This window comes from Panthera uncia, assembly GCF_023721935.1.
Source record: "Panthera uncia isolate 11264 chromosome B2 unlocalized genomic scaffold, Puncia_PCG_1.0 HiC_scaffold_24, whole genome shotgun sequence".
NCBI classification, from domain to species: Eukaryota; Metazoa; Chordata; class Mammalia; order Carnivora; family Felidae; genus Panthera; species Panthera uncia.
In genome coordinates this window covers 78088914-78110340 of record NW_026057580.1, presented here as the reverse complement: position 1 = coordinate 78110340, position 21427 = coordinate 78088914, and the positions used below count along the sequence as shown (strand labels likewise).

At 34.1% G+C, this 21427-nt stretch overlaps 1 protein-coding gene and 1 long non-coding RNA gene across 2 annotated transcripts in view; one reads left to right on the top strand and one right to left on the bottom strand.

Moving 5' to 3' along the window:
* LOC125938873 (uncharacterized) overlaps positions 1-21427 on the bottom strand; it is a 106350-nt gene that overhangs the window by 49689 nt on the left and 35234 nt on the right. The window contains exon 3 of the long non-coding RNA XR_007462845.1: positions 2387-2522. This is a non-coding gene — a long non-coding RNA (uncharacterized LOC125938873). The remainder of the gene's footprint in view (positions 1-2386; positions 2523-21427) is intronic.
* The window catches only part of TBC1D32 (TBC1 domain family member 32), a 201284-nt gene that overhangs the window by 175277 nt on the left and 4580 nt on the right, over positions 1-21427 (top strand). The window contains exons 32-33 of the mRNA XM_049654268.1: positions 2377-2517; positions 13078-13266. Of these exons, the coding sequence (XP_049510225.1) occupies positions 2377-2517; positions 13078-13266 (330 nt within the window). The remainder of the gene's footprint in view (positions 1-2376; positions 2518-13077; positions 13267-21427) is intronic.

Genomic DNA, 21427 nt, shown 5'->3' with positions numbered 1-21427 from the left:
ACAAACTGAAGGCTGATGGAGGGAGGTGGGTGGGGGAGGGGCTAAATGGGTGATGGGTATTAAGGAGGGCACTTGTGATGAGCACTGGGTGTTGTATGTAAGTGATGAATCACTAAATTCTATTCCTGAAACCAATATTACACTATATGTTAGCTAAATAGAATTTAAATAAAAACTTTAAAAAAATTCCACTCTTACATTTACAAATGAGAAATCTTTTGATAATGAGTATGGAATTTGAATCTAATCATACATTTTCATGTCAAATATTTGAAAATGATTCCTGCATTCCCCTAGTCTTAATTATTCTAGTTTAGTGTTTAGATTGTGACACTGTTAAATATCACCAGTCAACTTTTTTTAATCATAATTTTATAAAGTTGCATTTTTGTTTTGAATCTATAAAGTATTTCGTAACACATTATTTTTAACATAACAGTGATATTGTGCTCTAATAGCATTTCTTTCCATAAAACTGAAATCAGGCAGGACTCTAAAACATACCAACTCCAGATACATTGTCTTCAATGCAACATAGAAAAGATACTATAGGAGCGCCTAGGTGCCTCAGTTGGTTAAGCGTCCGACTTCATCCGACCTCGGCTCCAGTCATGATCTCATGGTTCATGAGTTCCAGCCCCACTTCAGGCTCTGTGCTGACAGCTCAGAGATGCTGGAGATTCTGTGACTCCCTCTCTCTCTCCCCTACCCCGCTCTCTCAAAATAAACAAAATAAAAAAAAAAAAAGAAGAGATACTGTATAAGAATGATTTTTATGCATACATTTCTTACACTACTATTATGCATATATTCAGAAAATGATTACCTATGTTTGCATTGAAAATTATATGTGTAAGTTGATATTTTGCTATTTATTAGATTCATTAATTCTACTATACAAATAGTCATTAATAAAACACATGTATTTCATAAAAGAAGGTAAGTTAAAGGATACTAATTCTCAGTTTATATTATCTTTAACTACTCAAAAGAGATAATTTCTTTACTAGACATTCATCTGAAGTTGACTCTGAGATGTCCACTTAATATGCTATGTCTCCAGTAATCAGTATATAAAATTAATGTTTTCTTGTGTACTGTGAGGTATCTCTAAGAACCTCTCATATTTCTACATATGTATTCCTATAAATATATATTTATGCAGTGTGAAATGGTAAATTGTAATTTATGCTGATGACACTGATAAACCACCTCACTGGTATCAGAAATTTTAGTATAACTCAAACCTAAATCCTTAAAAGCACTTTAGCAATAAAGTTTGAAAGAAACCCTTATCTTAACTTGTGTGTAATTGTTATACGTAAGTTTGATTTGTTTTCATTTAAAAGGATTTTCTTTTATTACAGTTACCCAGTAAAGCTAAGAACATAAAAATGCCTTTCAGGAAGTTTCTTAATTATGTATTCTTCAGAACTAATTAGAATATAAATTTTTAGTATAAGTCTATAGCATATACTTGGTAGTCTAACAGTTTTTCTTGACACAAAATGGTATCTCCAAGTTTATTCTTTGTTTAAAAAATGCTGTGGTTAGATACTGAATTTGTGATAACAATCATTGAAATATTATAGAGCATTCATGATGGCATACATTTTACTTAAGAGACAAATTAAAAAAATCACTAACTTCATGAAAAAATAGTCAAAAATGCAAGTTTGTAAATGTGTGTGTGTATATCCACACATCTATAAATGGACATATAAGTAAATGTAAAATATAAACTATATAAATTATGTAATATGTAATTATTATAGAAATTTTTATATACATACATATAAGGTAGTTGGCCCAAAAACTTTGATGGTAATGCATTATGCCTTGTTCTGTTTTAGAGATAAATTTCTTACGGAATTCCCAATTTCAGTTATTAGTAACTCAAGCTCAGATTTGGGTTATATAACATTATCTTAGAAAAAGGAGGCTATGCCAATATTCCTAAGAGCTGACAAACTAAAATTTTTTAATGTTATAGAATTATTGGCCAAAGCCAAGGATAGCAAGCATATTGAAATACGTTCACTCTTAAAATATAAAGCTTTATTACTCGTGTACTCATACATTTATTCTTTCATGCAACATTCATCCCCTTCATTCCACAAGGCATTGAATTACAGTATTAACTTCATTGCTTTGTCTTGGAAAGTATATCACATTGCCGTTATTGAGATTTATTCTTTCTACAGTGTTTAACATTCTGACTTTTTAACTTGCATAATTATAATCTTTGCAGTAACTACTTATGCCACCATATTAATTTTGAAGTAGCCACTCAAAGCAAGAGATTTAAGTAAGTTGGTTATATTATTTTAAATTAGTCGCATATTCATTAATTCTCAATGTCTCTTTTTTATGCAGAGGTACCTACCTGCTGACACTATAGAATCTGGCATCCATCCGATATACTTTTGCAGCACTCATTATATTGAAATGCTCCTGAAGGTGGAGGTGCCACTTGTGTTTTCAGCTTTTCACATGTCTGGTTTTGCACCATCCCAGGTAATCTATAGGAAAGAATGTTTCTTCAAATCCCAGATCTCAGGGTCTTAAAAGAAAATTAAATTCTCACCAAATATAGGAAATACATTTAAATTAATAAGATCACTTTTGTAAGTATTCATACCTTTATGTTTAAATATCTACACTGACTTTTTCCCCCTAGGTCTGTTATAATACATAGATTTCTTTATAGTAGATCCCTAGCATTCAGATTTTGAATAGCTATTCAAGGACATAGGCATTCTGGAAGTCTATGACATGTAGGCTTTTAAATGTAGATAATATCTATTTCATAAGGCTAATCTAAGGATTAAGTAAGGTAACTAAGGGTAAGAATTCTTAACACTGGGTGTCTGCTATTAGAGATACTGTATCTTCTTTAAATTTTTTTAAAATTTTATTTGAATCCAAAAAAGTTAACATATAGTGTAGTAATGGTTTCAGGAATAGAATTTAGTGACTCCTCACTTACATATAACACATAGTGCTCATCCCAACAAGTGCCCATCTTAATGCCCATCACTCCACCCAGCACCCCGCCAGCAACCCTCATTTCTCTGTATTTAAGAGTCTCATGTGTTTTGTCTCCATCTCTATTTTTACCTTATTTTTGCTTCCCTTCCCCTGTGTTCATCTGTTTTGTTTCTTAAATTCCACATATGAGTGAAATCATATGATATTTATCTTTCTCTGACTTATTTCACTTAGCATAATACATTCTAGTTCCATCCATTTTGTTGCAAATGGCAAGATTTCATTCTTTTTAATTGCTGGGTAATATTCCATTGCATATATATACCACATCTTCTTTATTCATTCATCAATCAGTTGCTATTTGGGGCCTTTCCATAATTTGGCTATTGTTGATAGTGTTGCTATAAACAGTGGGATGCATGTGCCTTTTTGAATCGGTATTTTTATATCATTTGGATAAATTCTTAGTAGTGCAATTGCTGGGTTATAGGGTAGTTCAATTTTTTAATTTTTTGAGGAACCTCCATACTGTTTTCCAGAGTGGCTGCATCAGTTTGCATTCACACCAGCAGTGCAAAAGTGTTCCCCTTTCTCCACATCCTTGCCAGCATCTTGTTTCATGAGTTGTTCATTTTAGTCATTCTGACAGGTGTGAGGTGATACCTCATTGTGGTTTTGATTTGTATTTCCCTGATGATGAGTGATGTTGAGCATCTATTCATGTGTCTGTTAGCCATCTGGATGTCTTCTTTAGGAAAAGTGTCTGTTCATGTCTTTTGCCCATTTCTTCACTCCTGCTCATTTGTTTCTTAGGTGCTGAGTTTGACAAGTTCTTTATAAATTTTGGATGACAACCCTTTATCTGATATGTCATTTGCAAGAGATACTGGATCTTAACAAAAAGCACAGCTTTCTGTTTCTGCTTTTGGGAGCTGGGAAGATTTAATGATTTTTCTAGGGCCTAGAATTGTCTTGTGGTCACACACAGTAGTCACAGATATCTCCCTCCTGTGCATAGGCAGTCCCTCCTTGGTGGAGGGGTGGATTGTTTCTTTACTGTTCTAATCAGGCTAAAACTTAACATTTTAGAGCTTAAACCTTTTTCACTTTTAGAATTACATCTTTAGGTGAGAGTTCCAGAAGGTAGAAATACTTAACTATAAGATGTGAACATATTTAAGACTCTTGACACATGTTATCAATTTGCTTTGATTTTACTCTTCTAACACAAATGAAGAAAGTATCTGTTCTTCAGGTCTGGGTATTTGGCCTTTTCAAAACTAATAGAGAATTTAATAGGTGACATTCTCTTTTTAAAATTTTGTGGGTTTTTTGAACATTAGCAAGATTGACTATAATTCCATAGCTTTGTTAATAGTTGAATCTTCTTAATTGCCCACCTGTCTTAGCATGTTTCTTATTGATTTGTATATTCTTAAAAAGTAACTCCACTATCCACATCTCTTCAATTCATGTTATGTATTTTATTTACTATTGTAATTTATTACTTATTTACTATTAGTGTTTTTATTTATTTACTATTATCTTATTTATTACATTTTACTTACTCCTACCTTATATTGTGTCTTAATATTTGGTAAGAATAAACCTATAATATACTCCCTAACTCCCCCCTAAAAAAGCTAATTTAACTATTTCTGTTTATTCCTTTATGTGCCCTCTAAAGTGACTTTTCCTAGTTTGAATTGAGCTTTTGGATCGGATAAAATTTAGATGGCTATTATGTTCACTTTTCTCAAAGTAATTTCTAGTTTATGTCCTTACTTACTCATACTATTATGAGTATGTACTCATACTACTTACTCATACTTACTTACTCATACTTCCTATCTAGAAACATAGTAAATTTTTCCATTTATTTTCTTTGTATTATATTTTACTGAAGCTGCATATATTTTTTCCATATAGGTATAGTATATTTCATATTACAGATATTTCTAATTAGAGTAGCTTGCAATCTTTTTTTAATTTTATTTTGTGATTACTGTTAATAATTAGTAAAGACATTAAATTTTCTATAATTGTTAGGTTGTACATTTTTTTCTAGATTTGTGTTAATTTTTTATTTCTGCTTCATTTTAAATTAAATTCTATAATTGTCCCAGAAAATTCTATATAGTTGCTTCCTTGTTTTAGACTTTAACAATTTTTTTTTTTTAATTGTTTTTAATGTTTATTTTTGAGACAGAGAGAGACAGAGCGTGAACGGGGGAGGGTCAGAGAGAGGGAGACACAGAATCTGAAATAGGCTTCAGGCTCTGAGCTGTCAGCACAGAGCCCGACGCGGGGCTCGAACTCACGGACCGTGAGATCATGACCTGAGCCGAAGTCGGCCGCTTAACCGACTGAGCCACCCAGGCGCCCCAAGACTTTAACAATTATTAGGAAAACCTCCAGTATTTCACCATTAAGAGAATTATTTCCTGTCATACTATGGAAGAATCCTTCTACTTTATGTAAAATATTGAATTTTATTTCTTTTATTCAAATAAAAATGTTCCTTTAGGGTTCCTTTAGGGTTAAGATTATCTTGATCTTGGGGTTTATGTGACCTATTGGTAGATTTCTTAATAGTAGACCATTCTTGAATTCCCCTTGGATTTGTCTTGGCAATCTTTTCTTCCTAATTAGACAGTATAGTTCTCGGCAATATGCCTTTATACTTATTTTGAAGAGCCTTTATGTCATGTAATTACATTTACTTGTATGTGGTTACTATGCCTCTTGAGTTTTAAATTTTCTGAAGTTAATAGGTCTAAATATAATGAGGAATTACATGTAGTGGAAAGGAATATTCTTTCTTGGCCATGGTGCTCTTACCCAGCATGTACATAAAACACTTTTCAGAAATTTAAATCCTAAAATGTTTAATTCTGGTTGGAAGTAGATACTTAAATATTTACTATAAGCTCAGTAATCTATTCTTTCTATTCTCCTAAAAATCCAAGCTAGCGAACAAAATGTTCCTGAGAATTCTTTTGCCATTCTAGTCTTGATTAATATACTGTATATTGTCTAATACCTCCATTCATTTATTAGTTCCTAACATATATCCTCTAATTTTAAAATGTATTGCCACAAACAGTGGGAAAAACGTGCAATACCTTAGGCCTCACCGTATCAATTTGATACCTTTTTATCATTTTGGTGTTTCTTTATCGATTTAAAATTGCATAAATATAGCAGATTTATCTAATAAAAATTTCTAAGCAGTAATGTTATGTTTCTTAAGTTATCTAATGTAAAATTCCTTTTTAATGACTCCCTATGTGAGCAAATCATTTTGTGCCTTAAGTATATATCATTGCTTTGTTGATATAATTTGCCATTTTATTGCTAATTATAAAATATGAAACAACTTTTAAGTAATGAATAGGTATAGGTGCTTAAGTAATCGTTTGGATATAGATTTTGTATTGCAAAGCTTATTCATTTTGATATAATTAGGAGCAGTGCTTTTTGAAGTTGTGTATTTACAGACACTAAGGGATTGGTTGATTAATGAAGGATTTGTGAGCAGGTTGCTAAATAAAATACACGTATCTCTAGAGTAAAAATACACGTTCGACTAGAATACAAAAAAAATAAAGTAGTTAGAAATATATGTTGATTAGAGTTTAAGAGTAACTGAGATTGGAAAATAGAAATTCAAATATATAGTCTTCCTTTTTAAATGAACAGAAAATCACGTTTTGATTAGCGTTTTGAACAATTTTATCCTTTGGTAAAACACTTTTCATTATTGGACCTTATTTAACTTTCCTAGCTTAAGAAGTACCACATATCTTTAGTGATTTATCTCTTATAATTTCGTGGGGTCCTTATTCTGCATATCATTATTATATTGTACTGTGTCAGCAAGTAGGCTAACATGGATAATCCTCTGAATATACTCTAGAAAAACATTTGGTTGTTCTCATTTACTGTTTTTTTCTTCTCCTCTCATCATGAAGACTGGATTAAAGAAAACTATTCTAACATTTCATACTTTGTGACATAGTGTTTTTTGAAAATGAAAATTACACAAATGCAAATCAGAATGTTTCTCGTTAATAGTCCTATTCATAAATATATATATCCCCAGACTTTCTCTCTCCTCATGTTGCCAAGGTTGCCACATGAAATAGTACCTTCTTTCTCCCTGTGCCACATCTTAATATGTCAAGGACTTATCCTTTATGTCTGTCCAAATGGAAACTTTTTTTGCTGAACTATCAGTAGATATGAATTTGTGTGCTATTTCTATGCTTCTAATAGAAATCTATGTCTTGCCTTGTGGAATAGTTCTTTATGTCCTTTACCTCTTTAATAGTTGAAGTTCCTTAAAGGCATGTGTACCTGACTTACCTTCCAGTTCTTTGAGTGTCTGACACAGTATCTCGCTTACAAGTACAACAAAAATAGTATGTGTATAACAACTCTTTGCAGTGTAAAAGGTATATTTCCAGATCTCATCTCATTTAAAATTTTGACTGCTTCATGTGATGGAGAAATTAAGGATCAATGAAGTCAGTGAATTGATTTAGTGAGGTTACCATGATAGCAAAGACTTCACTTGGAACCACATCTTTTGATTTTGAAATTAGTTTTCTTTCTTATTTTGCTAATATTCTTTCTATGGTGTGGGCAAATAAAATGAGTCCAGAAGAGTTGTTAAAAATATTGTCTTTGAATCCTAAAACTTGGTCATTCAGTTCATACCTATTCTGGCTTAATCAGGTATCCACAAATAATTGCTCTAGCCAAACTTTTTTTTTTTTTAATTCTTATGGAATGTTTTGAAGATTGTTTTTCAAATCTAGATACAAGTGAGAATTATATACCTCGGATAAAATAATTATGTTTATCTAATGTCCTTTAGCAGCTTAAGTATGATTGAAGAGCAAAATTTCCTAGGAAGGCTGTGATACATTTTGATGTGTATTGTACTTTCCTCGAAGCCTAAAACACATTTAAATGTTTTAAAGTATAATTAGGTTAAAGGAACATTGGTCTATAATAAAAAACAAACCTAATTAGTTTGTTTCCTTTTCTTTGTACACTATTTCATGAACTACTAATATTTTTCGGTGAATTTAAGAACTCAGTTGCTTAGATTTGAAAATACAGTATATGTTTGTACTTATAAGAGGGAATTTGGCAGTATCTAGCAAAATCACATATGTATGTATTTTCCCTTTAACCCAACAATCTCATTTATAGAAATCTATCCCAGAGATATTCTGACAAAAATTTGAAGATACGTACAGGTGTTTGTTACAGCACTGTTATAGTATCAGAAGACTAGAAACAATGCAGATATAGAGGCTTGGTTGAAAAATTATGGCTTATCCATGGTGGAATACCATGCCTGTAAAAATGAGAAATCCTTCTGTATATTGTGGTGGAATGATATACAGGATCCTTTGGTTAAGTGATAAGAAGGTGAAGAGAAAGTGTTTAGTATGTTACCATTTATGTAAGAAAGAGTGGGATACAAATGCATGTGCTTATATTAAACATGAAAGAGGGGCGCCTGGGTGGCTCAGTCGGTTAAGCGTCCGACTTCAGCTCAGGTCACGATCTCGCGGTCCGTGAGTTCGAGCCCCGCATCAGGCTCTGGGCTGATGGCTCAGAGCCTGGAGCCTGCTTCTGATTCTGTGTCTCCCTCTCTCTCTGCCCCTCCCCAGTTCATGCTCTGTCTCTCTCTGTCCCAAAAATAAATAAACGTTAAAAAAAAAATTAAAAAAACAAAACAAAACATGAAAGAATGTACCTTTTTTTAATGATTGCTTATAGGGATAGAGAAGGAATGAGATCAAGAAATGAATAAACCTTTTGTATTTTTGCCTTAGAATCACTTAAATATTTTATACGATATAAATGTATATAACCAACAAAATAAACATATTCTGTCCCTGAGAATATAAAGTCAAACTGAATAAAATGAACCCACCAGAACCCATGTGATGGTATAAACTCATGAGAATCACTTTAAATACAATAATTTGACTGTATGTGTCAAGTGATATGTTGTCTAAAGGCAAAGAACAGTAGTAATACCGTTTGAAGTAATCATATTGCTCATGGTAGTGCTGGTATTCTATGATTATTTTTGTCTTGTGTGATAAAAACAAAAATGGGTGGCATTGGTAACTAAGATTTTCTGTGTGTTTTAAAGCAAACACAGATATAATATATAGCAACTTATGTGTTTTCTCTTAGAAAGTTTAAAGAAGGGGAACCTACATGTAGGGGGAGATGGACTAAAGAGACTTATCCAATCACTAAAAATTTTGAAGCTGTGATGGTTCTGGTTCATGTATAGCTTTTTTTATTTTATGTATATTTGGAAAATTCCACACTAAAAATGTCTTAGGAATTTATCATTCTGCTTGGACACACTCTTTCCTTTATCCTTTTAGAATTCTAGTTCATCAGCTGATTTGCAAACCTTTTCATCCTATAAAGATAGAGAAGTTATTAACTTAAGGACTGAATACTGTGACTCATTGCTCACTCTTCTAGAGGAATACTATTTTAGCATTGTATTACAGTTTAATAATTCTGAATCATCTTGTACACAGAATAGCAAATATAATTTCTGCCAAATGAAGAGGGACATATATTGAAAAAGTACATCTCCCCTTTGAGTGTAAGCTCCATGAGAACAGGGAGTAAATGTCCCTTTTTCGGTTAAAAATTATAATGCTTATTTGTATATTAGGTACTTGATAAATATTAAATGAATAACAAACATCTGTACCTTTGTTATAGAATCACATTTAAATAGCACTTTGTATACTTTCAAAGTGTTTTCAGTTATAATCTTTTTCCCTCTTCTAAATTTCCCATGTGTAGAAAAAGATAGGCATTATCTCTGTTTAATGGAAGAAAAGTAGACAATGTATGGAAAACAATAGTTGAATGTATGTAAATACCAGAAAATTGAACTGCATTAATAACTATGTATGATAACTGATTGCAGATTCTGGGGTGACTTTCTTTTAACTAATAAGGAAGAGTATCTCCCTATATATATTTTAGCTTCAGATATATTTGAACCATATAGAGTTGTGAGGTTTTAAGATCAAAATGAGCTGAGGATCAGTAGTGTCACACGGTCCATCCAGTAGAACACTAAGGCTACTGAGAAAGAGGACGGACAAATACCCCTGGCTGCAGGGTTCATTTGTACTAGTTTCGACTCTTTGTTTCTCCTTAACTCATCTGGAGATTCATTTTTATTAACACAGCATAGCCAGAAGTTTCTTGGCATTAATAACTATAGCATAGAACAGAGACAGAACCCTGGCAGCAGGACACTAAGGGAATTAAAAGTATTACTTCTAGTCAAAGAACCACTGACTGCTTCAACCTGTCTAGTTAAGTAAGAGTAGGAGATATTTTCTCCCCAGTTCAGTAGAGCCATACTATGTGGGTAATGGAAGTTTGGTAATGAACTCTGCATGCCAAGCTACCCTCCAGGTCAAGATCTGAGGGGAAAATCCTATCAGTGATAAGACGAAAGTTGAGACAAAAGGAAATTAAATACATTCTCCCAGTTCATAAATATCGAATATTCATACACAAAATTCAATATTGAGTTACTCATAGGCTCTGTGAATAGATTTTGGAGCATAATAGAAGAAGCACATAATATTTATAAAGCAAAATCTTATACCTGCAAATAGAATTACAATTAAAAAACAGAAAAAAATACTTGGGGATCTAGGGGCCCCTGGGTGGCTCAGTTGGTTGGGTGTCCGACTTCAGCTCAGGTCATGTCTCATGGTTTGTGAGTTCAAACCCCACGTCGGGCTCTATGCTGACAGCTCAGAGCCTGGAACCTGCTTCGGATTCTGTGTCTCCTTCTCTCTCTGCCCCTCCACTGCTCGTGCGCTCGCTTGCTCTCTCTGTCTCTCTCTCCCTTTCTCTCTCTCCCTCTCTCAAAAATGAATAAACATTAAAAAAAAAGAAAAAATGCTTGGGGATCTATAGTCAGTATTATCAATAATAGGAAATATGAGTGGAAAATGAAATGAAAAGATATGCCCATAATATCTGAAATTAAGATGTCAATGGTTGACATAAGGAAATAGGCATATGGAAAACAAAAATTCAGTAATACCATCTGGTATGGTATTACCCAACCCTGAAATTCGTAAGTTGAAATCTTTGCCACCACTACCCTCAGAATGACTGTATTTGGAGATAGGATTTTTAAAGGGGTAATTACATGAAAATTAGGTACATTAGGGTAGGCCACAATCCAATTTGTCCACTGTCCTTTGATGAGGAAATTTGGACACAGATACCCAGAGGGAAGACCATATGAAAACATAGAAGACCGCCATCTCCAACCCAAGGAGAGAGATGTAGCCCTGCCAACCCTTTGATCCTAGACTTCAGAACTGTGAGAAGAGACATTTCTTTTATTTAAGTCACCTGGTCTGTGACACTTTCTATTATGGCAGCCTGAGCAGACTAATACACCATGTTAAAGGCACTTAAGGTAGAATCAACCACTCCTCGAAACTGTATCAGATCTAAAAATAAGTTTTAGAAACTATTCAAGAATATATTTTTAAAAGGACAAAACAGTAGAACAAAGGAAAATTTGTTTATCTTTGTTTTTTACATCTATGATAAATTGAGAGAAGCCATTATATTTGTTGCCATTCCCTGCTCCCCACCTCCAAAAAGAAAAGTAGGTTCAATAAAGGAAATTTTCCCTCAATGGTAATTTGTAGACCATAAATGAAAATTAAAATATTGGAAAGTATCTTAGTTTCCTAGGACTATAGTATTAAAATAGCATGAACTGGTGGCTTAAAACAACAGAAATTTATTGACTCACAGTTTTGGAGGCCAGCCGTCCAGAATAAAAGTGTTAACAGGGCACCTGGGTGGCTCAGTTGGGGAATTAGTCTGACTCTCCTGATTTGGGCTCAGGTCATGATCTCAAGGTTCCCAAAATCAAGTCCCATGTCAGGCTCTATGCTGACAGCATGGGGTTTGTTTGGGATTCTCTCTGTTCCTCTCTCTTTTTCTCTCTCTCAAGGTAAATAAACTTGAAAGAAAAAAATTGTTAGCAAGACTGTGTACCCTCTGAAGGCCCTAGGGAAAGAACTGTTTGATGCCTCTCTCCTAATTTCTGGTAACCTCAGATGGTTTTTGGCTTGTAAATGCATCACTCCAGTCCTCTTGTCTTCGTAGGACATTCCCCATGTGTGCCTTTTCATCTTCCCTCTATGTCTATTTCTGTGTTCAAATTTTCCCTTTCTAACTGATACCAGTCATACTGGAATAGGGCTCACCCTAGTGACCTCATTTTATCGCAGTTACCTCTGTAAAAATCTGTTTCCAAATAATGTTTCCAAATCCAAGGATTTGGACATGCTTTTAGGGGAAAGACACAATTCCACCCATTGTTATTGTGTGTTTTTTTAAACTTTTCTATTTTAAAGGGGTATTTTGTATTTTTTTCCACAATGGGCATGTATACATTTTGTAATCCAAATTATCTGAATGTTATTCAAGAAGTAAGATAAATGATTTTTGTAAAAGTCTCACTTCTAAGTTATTTTCCACATTAGCTCCCAGTTTTGATGTTATATAATCCTGTTTGATTTAAATTATTTTCTGATTCAGCAAGAGTCCATTCGCATTAATGTAACATTTAGCAATCTGTCATCTGCATAATTATACATCTGTGATTATTAGGTAGGGTAGAAAAAAAACTCCCATCTCTGAATTAAAATGGTCTCTTAGCATTTGTTATCTGTAGAGAGCAGACTGATGTTGTGGTTAAGAGGACTATATTGAATAAAGAAGGCATTTAGCAATAGGTATGTGAGCAGTGTGAACACCATCAGTGACCTCTAAGTCCTGGGTCCCTAGGCCATGAATGTTTTCTCACACGTTAAGCAAATAGATGAAGCATCCCTGTGTGCAGGATATCTTTCTATTTTGATCGGATGCCAAGCGCTTCATTGCTTTTGCATGAATTAGTGGTTATTGCTTTTTTTTTTAAAAAAGTATGGTTTTATAAGCTTTCTAATGAACTGACTTCTTTTTTTCTAGATATGCCTACAGTGGATAACTCAGTGTTTTTGGAATTATTTAGATTGGATAGAAATCTGCCATTATATCGCTACTTGTGTTTTCCTTGGTCCTGATTACCAAGTGTATATCTGTATAGCTATATTCAAACACTTACAACAAGACATTCTGCAGCACACTCAGACTCAAGATCTGCAGGTTTTCCTAAAAGTAAGTAACTTCAGGGGGAACATGGTGGTTGAGTTCACAGCTAACTTTAATTTGATTCTTAATATCAGATATTTTTCTAGACAGTCATCTAAAAACAACCTTAAGCAGGGCAGCTGGGTAGCTCAGTTGGTTAAGCATCTGACTCTTGGTTTCAGTTCAGGTCATGATCTCACAGTCTGTGAGTTCAAGCCCCACGTGTGGAGCCCACTTGGGATTCTCTCTTTCCCTCTCTCTATGCCCCTCACCCACTCACTCTCTCTCTCTCTCAAAATAATTGAATAAACTTAAAATAAAACAACCTTTAGAGTAGGTACTATTATTCTCATTTTAGAGTTGAGGAAACTGAGGGACCAACTTAAGTAAGCTGCCCAAGATTACACGGTAAGAAGCAGTGGGACTGGGATGTGAAGTAGCTAAGCTACTGGGATTCAAAACTTGGCCTTTAGCCATCGTGCTACTCCACACACTGTTTTTTGTTATATTCCTTCTACCTTATTTGGTCACTAAAAGTTCAAGCTACTATGTCAATACAGAGGTTTGAAACATTTTAAAAGCATTTCATGTAATTTCCTATACCTTCATATTCTATATTTTTTAAACTTTCACCTATTTTTATAAAATGTTTCCATGAAAGATTATTCCATCATAACATTCTTTTTAAACAGTCACTACCTTACATAAGTTAATGTTTTAAACACAATATAGTTGCTCAGTTTGTTTCTCACAGTAATAGGACTTTTGAAGCTCTGGACTTTAGGAAACACATGTTCAATAAATACATCCCTGTGTGCAGTTCTTCATGGGAATCCAACTGTATTCATTTTAAGTTAAAATCTTTCCTTGAATTTGAAGTATGTTTCCCTCCCCATGCTACCTTCACCTTCCCACAAAGCACACATACACATGCACACACCCAGACCTGCATTAGTCCTTTGCTAGGTTTTCTCTGGATCAACAAATAATATTTATGTTAATTAATTCTTTAATATTCTTTGTCATTTTTCTTTACCACTAGATCTTGTCAGAGCTATTTTCCATTTAATAATGATTTTCTGTAAATAAATGCCATCAGTTATTCAAAGTTGCCAAACTATCAGGCATTTCTATTTCATAGAGATACTGAATTCAGAAGGTCACAGACTTTCTATATGTATCACTAGAATTATGATCTTAGGAACGTTTTTAATGAAAAAATATACCAAGACAGTGGTTGTACATGTAAAATGAAAACTTAGGTAGAAAAAGAAAAAAAGTTACCTGCAACAGGTAATTTGGAGGACAGGAATGGCTAAGCAAATGGGAATTATGCTGAGGACAAAAATGTGGGTTCCTATTTAGTAAGGGACACTTTTGTCACTGCCATGGTCAATTCATAGGAATCTCAGAGTCTGAAGTTTTCCCAAGGGCTTATATTTGAATATCCTCTAACCTGTAAATCTATAACCTCTTATCTCACTTTGGTATCTCTTATAGCTGAAATTATTTTATATATATTTTTGTCAGTCTTTCTCAGTATAATGTGCATATTCCACAAGGACAGCGATTTTGTCCATCTTGTTTATGAATGTATTTTCAATGCCTTGAACAGTACCTGGCACATAGTAGGTGCCCAGTAAATATCTGTTGACAGAATAAACAAATAAAAAATATAAAGGGAAAGATGAACTTAGTTTTGTTCACATTTAATAACAAACATTACCGAATTCTTTGATTGATGGTGGTGATTATTGCAGTTTCATCTCTGTTGAGTTCTCTACTGCTTGATAATGCTGTCAGTTTAAAGAATTTTTAAATGAGGGGAGAAAGGTTACTACTCAAGTCCTGTTTAAATTACTAAAATTTTAATTGAATTGGTTTAAATCCAAACGAATAACATGTTGGCAAAGAATTAATTTTAGCACTTGTCCCGGAACTAACCTTACTTCTTGCTCTGCTGTTAGCAGTCATCTGAGGGATTAGGAGAAATATCTTTCTGATATTGTGGCTTCACTTTATTTTTTGTTTTCAGCAAGTAAATCTCAAGTTCACTGATCTCTTTTGGTGAGCAGTTATTTTTCTTGTGTGATAAATTCCAGTGTGGTTTATTTAAATATGCATTTACATACCCTGTTACTCTATTAAGCCCTGTTATGGTCTGTTGTTTCCAATGTATATAAATACATACAGACTATTTTCTAGTTATTCATGTATCAACCAATAATGAAACTTTGGTTAATAAAGTGATTTAATTTTCCCTTCCCTTGGAAGACACCCCAAGTCAAAAATAGTTCTATGATTCAAAAATTCTCATTCAAGTAGAAGTTAAAGGATTAAACCTGGGGAATTATGTTTTATTATACTTTCTAATCCAGAAATCTCAGACTTGTGCAAAGGGTGGAAAAAAAAAAACTTAATAATTCTCCACATATACCACAGCCATAATAATATTCTTATATAGATTACATGCTATTTCTTGACTGTACATATTTTTAAATGATTGCTTTGGAAGAGGTGAAGTAGAACAGAGGACTTACTTTTTAGGGTATTTGGTGGGTTTATTTTTATTTTTTTTTTTTATTTTTGAAGAATGGGTCCTTACTTCTTTTATAATAAAACTACTTTTTAAAAGGAGGATGTTGAATCATTGTATAAAAATAGATAAAACAAGCATCCATTGTAAACAATGTTCAAATAATCAGACCCAATTGAATGTTTCAAAAATTTTGAAAAACCACAAACGTGTTTTCAACTATTATTAGTTATCCTGAAAACTTCAGGTACTAGACGGTTCCAGAAGATTGAAAATATGCAGTTTTTTCCTGGTTAATTATTGACAGAAAGTGACATGATAGAAGCATCGCTTTAGGAATAATAATGATCTGTCTGAAGCAGATAGTGTTGAGACAATATCAACCCATTTGTATTAATTTGGTTTAGGCTCCAGATCTTAAATTAGGTAATTGAGAGTCTAGACTCATTGCCTACTTTTCTGATAGCCCACTGAGCAATTCTTCATGATCAGTGTATTAAAAAGATGACTTGGAATTTCTTAGACCAGGTGGTGAGCGTAGTCAGGCCTGATTTACTTAAAAAACAAAACCAAAAAATAAAATAAAAAACCCAAACACTTTATTTTTCCTTTTTTGACTAAACCACTAAATGATTAATGAATGGCATGAATATAAGTTGTTATTAGCAAGGTATTTTCTGAGTTTTTCACAACATCTTTGTAGACACAACAAATATGTAGGTTGATAATAGGGCAGCGTTATTATATATTATGTATAATAAGTGCGTTATCCCCACACTGTGGCAATTGATAGATCATTACTGAGCTAAAAAGCAACTTCTGAAGGTATGCTGAAGAGCTTAGTCCTTGGACTTAGGGTCTTAAATGTTTTTATCTGTGACAGATAAAGGTTCAGGAAATCTGTAGGCATCACACTTACTAGAAAGAAAAACATCACCCAGAAAGATAAGTATAGTGCTCTCAAATATCCCAGTGAGCTTGGAAGTGTAAAGTTTTGTTTGTTTGTTTGTTTAAGTGGAGTCATCTCTCTCACTCACGCAAGCAAGCCGGTTTAGAAAGAGTTTAATAGTAGTTTAGAAGACTCACTGTTTCAGCCAACTGGCTATATTGCATTTCTCTCTAGCGATAATAGGCTGGCAGTAATCTTGGTTTAGTTTGTGAATTCAATTGAATTCGACTTGGGGAAAACTTCACTGAAATGCCAGGCTGGGAAAAGATTGCCTTCCAGTGAAAATCAGGCTGTGAAGGCTCAAAATACTTAATTAGAATGCTTCAACTAAATCCTGCATGTTATGGCAAAATCAATTTATAATTATGAAAAAATCAGATTAATTTCAATCCAATCAGTAAATTGTCAAGAGGAATTTTGTTTTTGTTGTTCTTGCAGCTGTTACCAGATCATGTTGACAGGGTAAGGGATGGAGATCAGACAGAAACATCACATGAATTGCTAAGCTTTTAACAGACAAAAGTATACATGGTACTAAAAATAATTCACCATCTGAGGGAATAGATAAAACATGTTCAGTTTTATGTCAACAGTGGTTTGCAGATATGTGTTTTTCGTTGTTCTTATATCACTCGAGTCTGCCCGCGTTCAAATTCTGGCTCTGTCACTCTGTAAGCTTGGGCACGTTGCTTAACCTCTTTGTGCCACGGTTTTCTCATCCGTATAATTAACTGTGAAATAATACCTATTACATGGAGTAATTAGATGGTATCTGTAAAATACTTCTAGAACATTGCCACATAGCAAGTGCTTTAAAAAAAAGTTAGCAGTTATTTGAATTTCTACATCCCTGTCCCATCCTTCTCCTATTCTTTTTTTTTTCTTTTTCTTTTCCTGAGAGAGAGAGTGCACAAGTGAGTGTGAGTGGGGGAGGCGCAGAGAGAGAATCTTAAGCAGGCCCTACAGCCAGCATGATGTACAATGCCGGGGCTCTATCTCAGGGTCATGAGATCATGACCTGAGCCAAGTTAAAGAGCCACCCTAAGACCTGAACCAAGTTGCTTAGCCAACTGAGCCACCCAGGCACCCCTGTTGCTCTTATTAACTGAGAAAAAGATGTATAGAGAACAAAGGAAATAGGCCTTTTTCCTGAGTCTACAGTTAGAATATATATTTTGCTCCCATTTTTCTCTTCTCTAGGCACTTAGACATCTTATATATCATAGATTACCTGGCATGTACTTCAGAGCTATGTCAGGAACATTCTCTTACATTGTATCTGGTCAAAGCCTAATCTCTCATTTACCCAGCCAAGATAGGATCATCTCTCTAGTCATCACATATCCCCATGTACCCCTCAGCTGAAAAAAAAAAATTAATGTTTATTTATTTATTTATTTTAGAGAGAGAGAGAGAGAGAGTGCAAGTAGGGAAGGGGCAGTAGGAGAGGGAGACAGAGAATCCAGAGCAGGCTTGGTACTGTCAGCATAGAGCCTGACGCGGGGCTTGAAGTCACGAACTGTGAGATCATGACCTGAGCCAAAGTTGGAAGCTTAACCGACTGAGGCAACCAGGTGCCCCTGAGTTAAAAATTTTAAGAATCACACACTATAGTGAATATTTAAGAGCCTCATTCTGTCCAGAACCACACATGCTATATACACTCCCCTGATCCTGAGGATCGTTAGTATGTTTATTGAAACTGACACATCTAGACTCTTCCCCAGGCCTACCAAAACAATTTTCACAACAGGCCTGAGTTGTCACGTTTTAGTATAAAACCTCAAATAGCTTGACACTTCTAGGATATGTAAAAATGTCACCTTTGAAACTTGAATACAGGATGCCAAAACCAGAGATTCAGAAGTTTTGGGGCTTTGGGGCTTAGGAATTTCGAATTGTACCAAGCACCCCAGGAGAAGCGTACTAGAAAAAAAGCATTACTTGCAGATTGGTTATTTTTCTATCACTTTAACCGAGAAAGAAGCTCCTTTTTCATGATAGGTCAAACACAACACACAAGAAGCCATCTCTAGCAAAAGTAAAAAGTGGAACTAAGTTCACAAAACCCCTTCTCACATGTGACTCTTACAATATAATTTGATGCTTCTTACTTCTTACTTAGTAAGATGTAAGTAAGTACACTTGATCTTTTTGTACTTTGTATCTATTTAACACCCTGAAAGCCTTATCTTTGATTCAGATTCCAAATTTACAGGGCTTGCAGTAGCTCTAAAAACATTTCTGCTGGAAATTATTTTTGGAAACCTTTGCTGGTACAAGTAATGCTTGAAAGGATAGGTATAGCTTGATTTCCATAATAGGCATATTCCTGAGAAGTTGCAAGAAAAGACTGTAATATAATATCGTAAGTGGATTGTTCCCTTATTTTTTTTCTCAAGGGGTTGAAAACAGTGGAGTACTACTTGGCAATGAGAAAGAATGAAATCTGGCCTTTTGTAGCAACGTAGATAGAACTGGATGGAGAGTGTTATGCTACGTGAAATAAGTCATACAGAGAAAGACAGATGCCATATGTTTTCACTCTTATGTGGATCCTGAGAAACTTAACAGAAGACCATGGGGGAGGGGAATGAAAAAAAAAAAGTTAGGGAGAGAGCCAAACCATAAGAGACTCTTAAAAACTGAGAATAACTGAGGGTTGACGGGGGGTGGGGCGGGGGGTGGGAGGGAGAGGAGGGTGGGTGATGGTCGTTGAGGAGGGCACCTGTTGGGATGAGCACTGGGTGTTATATGGAAACCAATCTGACAATAAATTTCATATTAAAAAAGAAAAACAGACTGGAGTCAATAATCATTGATGTTTCACATTATAGATTTGCAGTGCAATCAAGAAAATCTATCTTAGCCATTTTAGAGACCGTCAGTTAACAAAGATGTTCTTATTATGACCACCATTAACACCTTGAGTGCTTATTGAATGCCAAGCACTAGGGCAAAGGAATTTATACGCATTGTTAATTCACTCATTGACTTATTCAACTATTGTACAAGAGCTGTGTCCCAGGCATTATAGTCACAAAACAGGTCATATCCCTACCCACATTGACCTTACAGTCTACTGGTAGATATTTAAATAAATATACAATATTTTAGGTATTGATAAATCTTAATTTAAGGAACTTAAACATGGTAAGGGAAGTCAGAGGTGCTATTGGATAAAGAGTCCAGCAAAGCCTACTCTGAGAGCAGAAACAGAGACTTTAATGAGGCAAGGAAAAGCAACTTCTGGACAAAATTGTTCTAAATGAGAAAAAAGGCAAGGGCAGAAGCTTAGAGGGAGAAATGAGTTTGGTCCACTTAGAAAGTGTTGAGATACTACTGTGGCTAGAACAAGGTGAGGTAGTTAGGCATCAGGACCCAGATCATACAAGGTTTTATAGTTCATGCTAAAGAGTTCATGTGCTACATTTACACATGAGAAATTGAAGGTTAAAGTGTCAGTAAACTTCCCCAGGTGTATATATCTAGTAACTACTACAGGGGAGTTTGAACCATTTTTTTGGTCTGAATCGAAATCTTGTGCTCTTTCTAGTATATCAAGTTGTCTCTCATTGACTAATCTGGTTACCTTTTTAAAAAACTTTAAATTCAGTGGACCTTCTAATTAAATGTTCTCATTAGTAAAAGAAAACGGAGTTCTATATGCAAATGAGAGGCAAGCTGTGGATATGCCATATCATGTAATATTGAATGTACATGAAACACTGTGGTTTAGAATAGTAATTTTTAATGCTTTTTGATGACTCAACATTTGAAACCCAGAAATAAGAGAGATAATCATTGAAGGCATACTGGTTGAAAAGCCATTAGGTACAAAAAAGAAAATGCAGTTTGCTCAAAATGAACTTCTAACCAATATGTAAACCACTTCAGAAGTAACCTAATTTAAAAAAAAAATGCTTTTCTTGAAGAAGTAGTGCATTGTCTATATAAAAAGGCATAGTGTTGCCAGATATAATTACATATGTCTACCTATTTAAAGAATTAGGGAATTCAGGGGTGCCTGGCTGGCTCAGTTAGTAGAACATGTGACTTTTGATCTTGGGGTCATGAATTTAAGCCCCATGTTGGAGATAGAGATTACAAAAAAAAAAAAAAAAAGAATAAGGAGATTCATATTTTTATACAGAGTCCCATGTACTTAAGTCCATAAACAAAATGATAAAGCAGTGTTCTGAAGAAATGGTCTGTTATAGTTTGATAAACTGGCAGTCTAGATGGTTGTAATTGCAAAGTAAAGTTATCCAGTAAAAAGGTCATTAGAGAACATTTAGAATAAAATGAAATATATGCCACTCTGAACACAGAAAGTAGATTTGGAGATTCTGAAGATTTTATTCAGAGTTATAAATTGTGAATTTTAAATAATGAACTACATAATTTAAAAACATTCTTTTAAAATGAATATTTGATTTTTCTCTTATAAAATATGACCTCGATATAAGAATTATTTGCCATTTTTTGCTTCAAGTTTTTATTTAAATTCCAATTAGTTTACAGTGTAATATTAGTTTCAAGAATAGAATTTAGTGATTCATCACAAGGCCCTTCCATAATAGCCATGACCCATTTAGCCCACTCCCCCTACCTTCTTTCCAACAACCCTGTTTGTTCTCTATAGTTCAGAGTCTGTTTAATGGTTTGCCTCCCTCTTTCTCCTCTTCTATGCTCATCGGTTT